General features: G+C 54.1%; 1 protein-coding gene across 1 annotated transcript; it reads right to left on the reverse strand.

Moving 5' to 3' along the window:
• Positions 1-1,970: 1,970 nt before the first annotated feature.
• Positions 1,971-3,246, reverse strand: CORC01_01373 (uncharacterized protein; the record flags this gene model as incomplete). The annotated part of the gene is made up of 2 exons (XM_022613029.1): positions 1,971-2,669; positions 2,734-3,246. 2 exons carry the CDS (start codon positions 3,244-3,246, stop codon positions 1,971-1,973), a joined length of 1,212 nt encoding a protein of 403 aa, XP_022480457.1.
• Positions 3,247-12,513: the final 9,267 nt, after the last annotated feature.

The raw sequence follows: 12,513 nt of genomic DNA on the forward strand, positions 1-12,513 counted from the left end.
TTCGTCCCGCTAAAAGCGGACGGGTGGCGAAACGGCCGTGGTGTTTTCCCGTCCCTCCTCCCCCCCCCCCCCTTCGCCAGGCACACGGGGAATGGCGGCAACGGCATTAGAGGGTGAGAGAGGGGGATAGGGGTGGATAAGGCTTGTACGTTTGGTGGGCGTAGTGTAGCGTAGTGCAAAAGGGGAAATGCAGTTAAAAAGGAAAAAAGGGGGGGAGGGGGAGGAAGAAAAAAAAAGCAGGCCAGTCAAAGAGAAAAGAGCTCAGAAAAGAGCAGGCCAGTTCCCGGGGCCCGGGGTGAGGTAAGGTAGACTTGACAACAGCATCGGCGGTCCGGCCCCCGAACCTTGGACTATGTATTTTTTTTTTTTTTAATTCTTTAGCTATTGGGAGTTATAGGGGGAAAGGGGGGGCAGGTCGCCGGCGGCACCGGCGGCGGCGGCAACAAGTGGTTTCCCCTGACCCTTCCCTTCCCGTCACGAAAAAATGATCAGTGCTGAAGAACCTGCCCAACGCACGTTTTAGAGATGTCAGAAGAAGCTTTTAATCTGATATTAAAAACGGAAACTACGCTACTGGTTCATTCTCCAATCTGTCTACTACCGGAAGATCTGTGCTCCTCCCTCAAAAGTAGTAGTTGCTTCTTCCCTATCCTTCGAACCGTCCGGTTCAATATGACGTGTCACATGTAGAGGGATGCCTACCTTGCATTTTCACGGGATTACGGACTTACGGCCGGCCAACACTCAGCCAACACATATTCAGCCAACACTCGGCGACAAGTAGCTTGGGCGCAAGACTTTCTTGCTTTGTTCTTTGTTTGTAAACATTTTCCAGCTTACAAGCAAGACGAAAACAAAAACACCATTAACAATGGTGACGATGCTACGCTCGGCGTTCAAATGTGATTGTGTTTCATTAGATTTTCTTCCAAGCGCTTACCCCTCAAGGGGTGTAGTGTAGTATGAGAGGAACATGATGATCATGAGTATTGAGAAGAGGTGAATGAAGAAAATGAACAACCTCAGTATTTTTGTAGCCCTCGCGGTGCCAACTTCTGACTTCTGCAGAAAAAGAAACTAGACGAGGAGAAACGAAATACGCGCCCAATATGGGATGTGGGAAAAAAATTGAGGTTATTGTGATATCTTTGCCGCCCAGTTCCTTTAGATCGCTTGCGCGATTTCGCCTTCGTAATACTTTCAACGTTTGGGGTACTAGTAAAAGACAACAAAAACAAATAGGCAGCGGTTTTGACATGAAAAAGACGACACTCCAGTGTATGGCGTGGCGGAAAATGGGTACCAAAGGAGTAAAGGCAGAACAGAAAATCAAAAACAGACGTGTGCCGTGAGGCAGACCAATCTTAACCCTTTCCGTTCCTTTGGGAAATGACTGTGTACGAAAAGAAAAATGTGTAGAACAAAGCAGATAAAAATAAAAAGTAGAAAAACGTCAGGACCATTTTCCCGGGTCTCGGGAAATCCACGTACGTGGTATGCTCAAGCAAAAGACCTCCCATCATTTCCCAACCCCAGCCCCCGGCAAACACCAAAAAAGCGAAAATCAAGACGATGCTGACCGTGAATTTTTTTGGCTGATCCTGGCTGATCCTGGAAGCCGTCCCTGTCAACTCCCCCTCCCTCATGAAAACTCGCTCGCTACGGAAGCTCATGCCTCTCCATGCATGTCGAAGACTGATGTGCGTTTTTCATGAACTTTGTGTGCAGCCCGAATCAAATCATATTTATTCCTTGCCGCTGCTGCCTGCGAAAGCGGCAGCGCTCGCAATGATCGAGGTAAAAGCGCAGTTTCCGAGGTGGTTGTCAAGAGAATTTCCAAGGCGAAGAGAGTACCTGGCCAGCAGATCCATTCCTATTTGCGCCGGACTGAGGCGGTCGATATCCGTGGAAAAAATTAGGGTCCTCCAGAGCAAATGACGACGCTCTTTCCCTTCCATGCGTCACTTCTTTTACTTCCTCACCGGTGGACGATTCAATCTTCCCAGCATGTTCCTATCGATGTCGTTGGGAGTCGTATCCACCAAGTTGTTCAGGCTCATTACCGAGCTTGAAGATGCTGCCGGGGTGGAGGAATTGCTTTGCCGCTGGGTCGCTGCCGCGGCTCGCTCGTCTCCCGTCTGCGGGTGAGGTACCGCCGCCGGCTGTCCAGGACTATGTCTGGCCGGGGGCGCTCTTGGGTCATATCCGGGGTGACCACCTTGCGGGTAGCCCATGTAACCTCCCGGACTGCTGTGGTTCGAGCTCGAGGCTGGTGAACGACGTCGAGGATCATCTGCAGAGTTCGGATCAGGAGGCGGAGGCCGAAGCTCGTCCACTTCATCGTCCCTCGGTCGCCGCCTTCCACGCTGCGCATCGTATGGCGAGTAGCCGCCAGTCGGGGACGGGAGAGGCTGTTGGTAGTAACCGCCGTTGCCAGGCTGAGGTGGGTAACCCTGGGGCGGTGGCGCAGGCAGCGAGCCTGGGGGGAGAGGCTGCCCATAAGCTCCATAGAGCGGCGTTCCCGGTGGAACTCCTCCCTGGATGGCCGAAACGGGTACGAACGCAGTTGAGCTAGATGACGAGACGGGCTGGAATATACATTCCTGATTCATTCTGCTGCAGTTCACGCATTTGCCGCCAGGGGCACTTTGATAGCCGCTGCATCGAATCTGAAGCGTTCCAAATTAGTCTCAAAAGCACCTTTGTCGAATCGCTTCTCGATAGGCGACCTACCTTTCTCTTTCTACAGTATCTGCAAGCAATGGAGGTCCGCTGTCTCGGGGCGGCTTGCTGCATGGGAGGGCCTCCTTGACCGTAGTCGTATCTCGGTGGTGCGCCTGGTGGGTAGTCATATCGTGGGCCGCCCGGGCCGGGAGGAGGGTAATCCGGGTAGCGGCCCGGGGGGGGCGGGCCTTGACGGTTGTGATAGTCCTGGTAGTAAGGGTCGCCATACTGCTGCTGAGGCTGGCGGTTTCTGTAGTAATCGTCCCTCGCATCTGGCGGAGGAGGATAAGTGGGAGATCTTGGGTCTCCTGGAGGTTGCAACGGTGGCAGTTGCGGCGGGTGGCCACCCGGTTGCGGTGGCGGGTAGCCGTTCACGGAATTCGGGGAGGCGCTGTAGTTACTGGCGCGCGGATCGGCGCGCGGGTCACCTCGTGGATCACCAGGGTATGACCTCGCGTAGGCGGGTTGGCCATAGGCGCCGTGGGGATCCTGGATGGATGGAAGGGTGACTGGTGCGGCCATGTTGGATCTATGATGTCTTTCTTCGTGGTATCTTTGGTCTTCGGGTGCTCCCACGGGGGGAAGTTGGTGACGAGCTTCGTCTTCTCGGTGGTGGATGGACAGGTCTTCTCTATGTATAGAAGGCGGCCCTCGTCCTTGCTCCTCTGCCATGCTCTGGTTGCGGCGAGTCCACCCGGATGCCGCGACTGAACCTGCACTCTCGTCGCCGCGCGATACTATCGTGTTGGCGAGCAGCTGGTGTCGTGGTGCGGTGTTTGTAGTTGTCGGTGTAGTTGAAAGGGGCCCTTGGGGCGAGATGCGATGATGCCCTGCGTCTAAAGTAGGCTATCCGTCGAACCCTGATAACGAAAAATTCCGGCCAGGCACGGGAAGGGCAAGAATCATGACCAAGTGGGCTGTGGCGGAGAGAGGCGGGTGCGGTCAGCCAAGTCGGTTGACACTGAGGTGAGAAACGCAGGCGCGCACAGCGTGTGGTGGTGGTGGTGGTGGTGGGAGGGGTTTAGAGTTGAATAGTGGGTGTCGTATAAGCCGTCGGAGAGCGCGGGCGCAAGAGTAAGCAGCGACAGTACGGCGCGCAAAACGCAGTGCGGTGAAATTCGACAACGGGTGGTACGGATGGGAGGACCGCGTGGCTGGAATGATTAATTTTAAAAGTGGCGGATTTGGCAATGATCCGACTCCCGCAATGATGACAGCCTAGCAAACGTGGGTGAATGCGTCCTTTCGCGATGTCGCTGCTGTCGAGGAATGGAAGTGAGATCAGGTCGGGATCACCAAACCGAGTAAGTACGGTAGGAGGTCAACCCGGTGTGTCGGGAACGTGTTCTGACCCGATCAAAGACAGCGGCAGCAGTTGTTCGTACAGGGCCTAAGATGATGGTGTTGATGGTGACGAGGATGATGTTGTGATCCTTTATTTCCCTCTCGTTTTTATGGCTTCTTTCTTCCTGTTCCGTTCAGTTCCACCCTTCCTTGCGACGGCATCAAACCCCGAGCGGGAGGGGGTTGCGATGCTGGATGCGAAGGAAGTACGAGGTTTGTGCGCGAGGCCGATCGGCAGGTGGGAAAAGCAGAGCCAAGGCAGGGCAAAGAGCGACGCGCGCAGCTCGAGGTGAAGGATTGTGAAGGAAAGAGAGGTAGAAGAGGTAAGGCAGGCGAGGCAGAGCAGGCGCAAGGCGGGTAAAGTAATGTAAAAAGGGTAGGTATGCCCAGGTTTAGCAGTGGAGTAGCAGGCGAGGGATTGTGCCAAAGATGTAAGAAACCAAGAGAAGAACGAGGCGCTACTGCGCGAGGTAGAAGTATCCGTAGACGAGTGCCCCGTACCTACCTCTCTACCTTGGGACCAGCATCCGTACTTTGGGACCTTGGGACTTGGGGACTTGGATGGGCATGGAGCGGTGCGGTGCGGTCGGTACGGGGGGTCAGGGTAGGGAAGGGAAGGGAAGGGAAGGGAGGGAAAAGGGACTAGGTATGGGAGGTACCGCAGTACGGTGCCCTTATCCACTTTCTGGGACGAAAATGCCAGGGAAGGTGCGGTACAGGTACCCATGTCCATGTCCCAAGGATCTCAAGGATCCCAAGGTCCCAAGGTCCCAAGGTCGCAAGCCAGGGAAAAAGGCGTGCGCTGAAGTGTGGGAACTAGAGGCAACGGAGGTACGTACTGTGTACATGGGTCGCCAGCCTCGAGTATCCCCAGATACGTACCGAAGGTACTCTCACCTTTGCGTCTGAGGTGTGGCTCTCTTCCCCTTCCCCCTTCCCCCTCCTCCTCACCCCCCGGCCCAGGGGTGTGTGGTGGGCCATGGATGGATGAAGAGCATGGGAACAGGATGGCGGGAGGGCATCCAACAGCAGCAACAGAGGCAGAAACACAAGCAGGGCAGATATGCGGACACTCACACACAAACTCACACTGTCACTCTGTCTCTTTCTCTCTCGCTCCCTCTTTCTCCATCACACACACACTCTCTCACCCCGTCTCTCTGCTTACTCTTCTCACTCGCTCTCACACACATACATTTCACACCTCATAATCACTTACTCTTAAGTTAGAGTGAAGCCAGTTACGCCAGGTAGCATGGCAAAATATATACAAAAAACAGGCACGCATTCATTTCAAAAGCCTACACGCCAGATGCGCCATAGGGCCCTGGCGGGTGATGAAGTGTGATGAGGCAGAGGCAGTGTGAGGTAAGGAAGCGTGTCGTACCGTAACGTCCTCGACAGTCCCGTTGCCGCTGTGCAAGAGATGGCCAATCCCGGAGGGGCGTGTAATAATAATATTATTTTTGAACCCTTATTTCCTTTAACCAAAGATATTGCCAGTTAATTAGGCTGCTGATTGATCATGAAGGGGAACGGCTGCGCGCACTCGACTCGTTTTCTGTTGTGACTGATATGCTACCCAGTACCTTACCTTGGGTAACCTGAATAGTAAGTAGGGGGAAGGCGGAGAGGGAAGGACGGAGGACTGACCGCCAAGGGCCCCGTACAAGGTTGCAGCCTTGTCGCCGGTCGCTTGTTGTCTATTCTAGATTTAGTTGCTGTGTCCCTTGCCCTGTTCTCGTGTCTCGATACGATGTGCAAGCTTTTATATATACATATATATATAAGGGACGGGCGGGTTGTATGCGGGATGGAGGTAAAAGAGCAGCCGTTCCTTAATGATCGTGCTGAGTGCTACATTGGCCACCCGACCTGGAGAATTTGCCTTTACATAGTAATGTCGGCGCGCTGCAGGAGATGGGATGAGATGATATTGGTAGGGAATAAATAGTACGGCTGAGTGACGGCAAAAAGTTGGAGAAGGAGGAATCCCGAGGCGACCTATCTCAAACAACAGGCGCGCGCTGCCTGAGCAGGGCACTGTGCGCGCAGGGTAGAAGATGTAGGTCCGGGTCCGGGTCCGGGCCCTACAGGTAAGAGGCAAACAGGGTGCCAAACCTCGGGTACCTTGGAAGACGGCAGGGTGTGGTGCGGGTGCGGATAGTTGGTTGGATGATGGGATCTGGATAGAAGGGAAGGGTTGGTAACGGGCATGGGGTAGACAAAGTCTGAAGAACACCCGATGATGATGATGATGATGATGATGATGATGGTGCCGATGATACCTAGTCCTGCTGATGATGGGGGAGGGGGAGGAAGACAACAGCCAAAAAAAAAAAGAAAAAAGAGAGGGAGGGGGCAAGTGGGGGCAGCGCGGGGGGGGGGGGGGGGGGAGGGAACGGGGGAGGGCGGTGGGGGGGACGAGCAATACGAGGCGTGGTGAGGGGGGGGGGGGGGGAGGAAAAAAAAAAAAAAAAAAAAAAAAAAAAAAAAAAGGTATTGGCCTACCGGGAATTAATCCAAGAGTGAGCGTCTGCGGCAAAACAGACAGCGCGCGACAGGTGGTCACCATTCCTTGCCCATTGGCACGAGGGAAATGCAATGCACGAAACGATCGAGGACAAACTCACAACTAACACGACAGCCTCCAGTTGCTTCTTACCTATGTGCCTCTCCTGCCTTCTTTCTGCTGGTCCTACCCTACGACTACAGCACCTGCACCAGATGGGAATGGGATGGGAATCTGCTTTCCATCTTACCACACACCCCACAGACAGACACTTACGCCCCTCCCCCTTGGCATTCGCTCTCTGTCTCTCTTTCTCTCTCATCATCTCTCTGCCCCCGCCCCCCTCCTCCTCCTCCTCCCCCTTTCACCCATAGCCTCTTGCTCGCTGCGTGAGCTCCAAGTCCTGGTACACACCCCCTCCTCCCACCACCTTCTCGCATCAGAGGGTGGATGGCGCAAAGTGGAGCCGAGCGGGAATGGCAGAGCGGACGGATCATGTCGTACCGCCCAATGGGTGACTTTATCGTGGGCGGGAGTATCCCCTCCCTTCCCCCTAGGTCCCCTTGGTCTACCTAGGGGCCGTGGTCTTGCTCCAACACCGGCGCCTCCTCCAGCTGGGAACTGCCTGCCTTTAGCTCCCCGTTGCCAGGTACGTACTGCGTAGTATCGACAGTAAAGTGGTCGACTTGGTAGACCACCTCATACTGAGTATACGTAGGTACGGATACCCTACCATCATCCACCGCCTTGGAGGGCCCACACCATGCCGTACGTCTGCAGAGAATAATAAAGAGAGAAAGAAAGAGAGAGGAGGGAGAGCGAGAAGGATGGAAAAGCACGCAAAGGCCCGAGGACAACTGGAGGGTAAAACTGAGCTGCTGGACCACCTCCCCCCTCTTCTCCCAAAGTCAAAAAGTCAAGACACCAAAAGCCAAGACAAGACGACAGGTACCGCCGGCGGGGTGGAAAGGAAACGGCCGGGCATTAGGCCCTTTTTTCCTCCCTTCTCGCCTGCCGACAACAAGCCAGCCCATCGAGGTAACGTCAGCTACACAACGTCGTCTTGACTCGACACTAGTGCGCCCAGCTAAGTATCTAGACTTGGACCAGTCCAGCTGCCCCCTTCGGAGTTGCCCAACCAAATCAAGATTTCGATACTCGGCTCCTGTACTTCATTCTGCGCTCTTTGCTCGCTTCTCCTGCATACGTTTCAGCATCTCTTCCGCCCAAGGAAAAAAAACAACCACTTTCCCAGATGTACGACGGCACGTTGCGACGCGGGAGGCAAACAAAACGGCCCGAGAAGAGAATTTCTTGGTTCCTTCTGAACCCGGCTGCAGTGTCCCAAGGGATGGATGCCCTGGCCCAAACACAACACCTCAGCGTTAGGTACCATGTCACCCCAGATCGACAATGCCCATGCAAAGCCAACAAAAAACCTCCAAAGCCGTGCAATGGCAAACACCGAGGCGAGTCCTGCAACAGGCACGTATCCGATTCTGGGTGGCTCCCCATCCTGACAGCTTACCTGTCTTCGTCCTTCTCCTTTGTGGTATGCTACCATGTTAGTCCTCTTCGGCCTTGCCTCACAAGTTGTCGTATCCTTAGAGATGCAGAATCGGCTAAACTGCCCGGTAAACCAAGCACTAGCATAACCACACGAAGACCTCGACAATTGCGTACGGGGTCAAGAAGGGCATGGATTGTTTGAACAGAGAGATACGGTGAGACGAAGAGGAAATACCAGAAGAGAAGCGGTAAGAAGGCAGAGACAAACAAGACCGAGTGATACAAGTTCGTGACTGCGCGTCTTGACATGACGTTGACAAAACTTGTTGGTTCTGGTCGACGGAGGCTCTCATTTACCCCACTTGCTTCTGTTGTTGAGTTATTCAGCTTGCTTCCTTTTTGCAGCTCTCATGACGTGCGAAAGACACTCACAGCTCTCATTTGTCTTTCCCAGTGCATGGTCACTGTGTTTGCCTGCTGGTGGTAGGAACTGTGGCTTTGATTGCGTTTGGTGCGGGTCCTCGCCGCCGTCGGTGCTGTCACTTGAGCACCCGAGGGAACAACGGATGGCGCTCCGCCCCCCGCCCCCGCCCCTCTTCTCCCTACTTCGTCATAGCATGTCTCCGGCTCGCGCCGGCTCGTTGGATTCGGAAGGCCTTGTGACAAAGAAGAACCGCAATCTGGGGTTACGGCAGCAGCGTAGGAATAGAAACAGAACAAAGAATCGCTTCGTACCGTACCTGCGGCCGGCGGCTGGTACTAGTTGCAGGCCCAGGTCCTTCGTGGCTTGGAAGATTAGCACAAGATTGGCATCGGCAAGTCGAATTGACCGCTGGTTAGTGATGCAAACTCGGCGCCGTGAGTCTGTCATGACTGCGTTCCAAGGTAATGCTCCGTCGCCCAGGCTTCGAAGGAGCGAAAGAGACCGAAATATTCGGGTCTTGTCCGAGTTAGACCGTGTGCACCAAAGGGATGGGTATACAATGAGAGGGTGATTAGAATGGGTAAGTCTTCTAGTGAGGATTGAAGAAAATGAAAGGTGAGCATGCAAGCGTGCAGCGTTGAACTCCGGCTGAGTAGATGAAATGGTAAATCGCTGATAAATTGTCGCATGCTCGGGTTCTACCGTGTTGCTTGAGGCCTCTCCCGGTGGCTAGTAGTGGTACAACAAGCTGTGCCTCGTCTTGGCCACTGTTGGTGCACACTGCGGGGTGGAAACGGTTTTCGTCATATCGCGACCAAGAAACCATAGCCCTCGATGACACCGATCAAACGGTGCGGTTGCCGTGAGCGTACCAGGTGTCTTCTCCTTGAGAACAACACATGGAGCGACCATATTCAAGTGTCGCGACTCCATTCGTTCATTCGTCTGCCCCTTACTTCCTCTAGCTCAACTGTGGTTCGACTCATACGGCCCTCCTCCCTGGATAGCCCACCCCCCTGGTTCTGGTTCTGCCCTATTGGCGGCTGGCAGGACAGGGTATCTTAGGTACGGGCCTCGCCGGTGTTGTCTGTGGGCGGGCGACGTGGAAGAAAGTGGTGGAAGATGTGGAGTGCCGCACCAAACAGGAAAAACGTGCGCCTTGGCTGGACTGGCCGCGCCTGATCCCGTGTCTGAACCCACCAGCCCGGGCGGCGGTCGCAGACCTGGCCGCAGGCAAGGCGAGCAGTGTGTGTGTGTACATACGTATGCGTGCGTTGGCTTGCTGTTAGGAGAGCAGCCACTACGCACGGCACAGCAGCACGTCGGATACCGAACCTGGCCGACGAAGCTACCACAAATGAGTTGAGCTGCTGTTCGCCGTTGTCTGACACCTGTTGTGTCTCCGCCACCCCTAACCTGCTTGAACCTGGGAGTCAGCGTCGTCCGAGAGTGCCTCATTCGTACCTCTATCTTGCTTCAGATGAAATGCGAATGCTGTGTTTCACGCCATCAAATTCGAGCAAAAGGGCGTACATGCAGTGCGAAGCTGTGTTGTCTCATTCGACATAACATGATGCGACGAAAACTTCTGTGTGACAATTGATCCAGGTTGTTGTTCTGCGGAGATGGCACAAGTGCTGGAATGCCAGTCAACGTATCCGATCTGTCGCCTTGATGAAGTCTCTTCTCCTACCTTGCAAATTAGATCCCGGTGTCTTGTATTCCATGGCGGTGTCTCAGCGCGGGACGCCCCTTTCGCCTCGTCCTAGTCCTTGTGATGCTCGATCTCTGTGCGCCATGCAGTACAGACGTCTGATACAACAGTCTGGACCTGGCTGATGGTTTATTTTCGCCTGCTGGTTTACTGCCTGTAGACGCTACATGAATCCCTCGCTTGGGCTCGATACTAGGCCATAATGGCCAGGTAATCTGCTCTGTCGTGGACCGAAGGCACAGCAAGCGAGACGGGTCCGAGCTAGAGCATTCGGATAGCCGTCGCCAGGGGCTGAGCCGGCCAGGCCAAGTGGAAAAGTCAGGCTAAATCAGTCCGGACACAAAGCAGAACAGCTGCCCAACTGTCATGGGATTCGCGGGAAGACCGCGGCTCACGCGCGGGCGGGCAAACCTTAGGACGCCCGCGTTTCTCCGTGCTACGGTTCTTGCCGTGGAACGCCGACGGAGACGAGCTTCTGGGTGCCGTCAGGGTGCCGTAGCCGGCGTCTCGTTGGCTCAAAGGCCGTGAACTCCGTCGCCGTTCACAGAAGAGGGGATGGGTAGCGGCGATGCGGAGGTAGAGCCATAAGGACCCAGAGGAGCACATATTTTGTGCAATCAAAGAAGAACCCCAGTCCATTGCCAACAACTCGACTGGGAAGCCTGACTTCGGATACGAACGCGTTGAGTCGTGTCTCAGGGCACGGCCCAGCTAATAATGAAAGACCATCTAGTGGGATAAGCATCGAGGGCGTGGGTCGCGACAAGGCAGTCGGGGGACCGGATGGCAACGATAATAGAGGTTGGTTGAGATGTGAACATGCAGACGTGACGGCCATAAGAACTGTGCACTTGCACTATCCGCGGCTGATCGGGGTCGGTACGTATCGACATGAGTCTCACAGCCTGCCACGCCGAGTACTGAGTACCATCGCAGCAGCAGCAAACCCCTGCCTTGCTCCCAGTTGCGTCACAGCGCTCCGTGGTCCTGTGATGTCTTCTCCCTGCGCCTCGCCGCTCCTCGCTTGTTTGCGGGCAGTAACAGAATAGATCAACCAACGGGTCTCGATCGGAACAAGCCCCCGTCCACTCAGGTGGGCTGAGACGTTGAGGAATCCATGTGTAAGGTAGAATGGTGCGCGTCTTGGGCTTCTCCTGCCAAACGAATGACAGCAGGTGCTCTGCGACAGCGACCATGATGAAATGCCAGGCCCCCGAAACCCCAAAGCCGCTCGATTCATCAAGCCCTGGTTGGCGTCATCAACTCCACAGCATCCCGGGCGGGAATCTGCGATGATCGGGTTTCAGAAAGTCCAGACGGTGTATTTTGTCGACTCCTTTGACGATGACTGGAAATTGAACCAGCCTACCAGGAGGGTTTCGATTTTGTGCGACGAGGCTGGTCGGGATCCCAGGATGACCCCACGGTGCCCAAAGTCCTAACGTTCTCATGTGGCTGGGCAGTAGTGTATGAATAGTCGAGCCCAGGGGCTGAACTCTCTGTGTCAATTTGCATTGTCACACCGGCAACTGGCTGAGGCCTACCTCATCTCCCAGCAGGTCGCGCGCGATGGGCCACGTTCGGCCGTAGGAGCCAAACGGAAACCGTTGCATTCGATCCGTTCCTTTCCCGTACTCTTTTGTATGGCTCCTCATGAACAGAGAAAAAAAAAAAAAAAAAAAAGAAGCAAGCTTCAATTGGCCCAGGTGTGGTGTCTGACTTAATGCACGAGGTCCCCAAGCCGAGCCGAAACAAGAAATTTCTGGCAAAAGACGCCAGGGCAGGAACGAGAATAGCCGGACCTCGATATTGTTCAGAGGGAGGAATATGTAAAATATCGCGCCATTGAAGGCTCTCTAGTCATTGCTTAGAGTCAGCCGACACAGCGAGGATGCGAATCTCTAATGTCCCTGAGTCTGGTCCGAGATAGCCAATTTGCGACTGTTGTAAGATTCTCTAAAGGTGTGGGCCTCAATTTGCGTGCGCCTGTTGGCGCTTAATCCAAGGCGTAAGCTTGATTATTGTGCAACTTGTCATAGTTGAGAAGGAAGCTGCCCACTCGAATGCAATCGAATGTCGTATTTAAAGTGGTGCTGTGTTTTCGGTCTCAAGAAGACGCCTTTTTTTTTTTTTTTTTTTTTTTTTTTTTTTTTTTTTTACTTTTTCTTCTTTTTGTTTTTTTTTTTTTTTTGTTTGTTTTTGGGGGTTGGTTGTGGTTTTTTTGTTTTTTTTTGGCTTCTGCCTCCGTCGCTTATTTGTATGATGGGGATACTGATAGAGCCATCG

This window comes from Colletotrichum orchidophilum (genome assembly GCF_001831195.1).
Source record: "Colletotrichum orchidophilum strain IMI 309357 chromosome Unknown Scaffold_7.1, whole genome shotgun sequence".
NCBI classification, from domain to species: domain Eukaryota; kingdom Fungi; phylum Ascomycota; class Sordariomycetes; order Glomerellales; family Glomerellaceae; genus Colletotrichum; species Colletotrichum orchidophilum.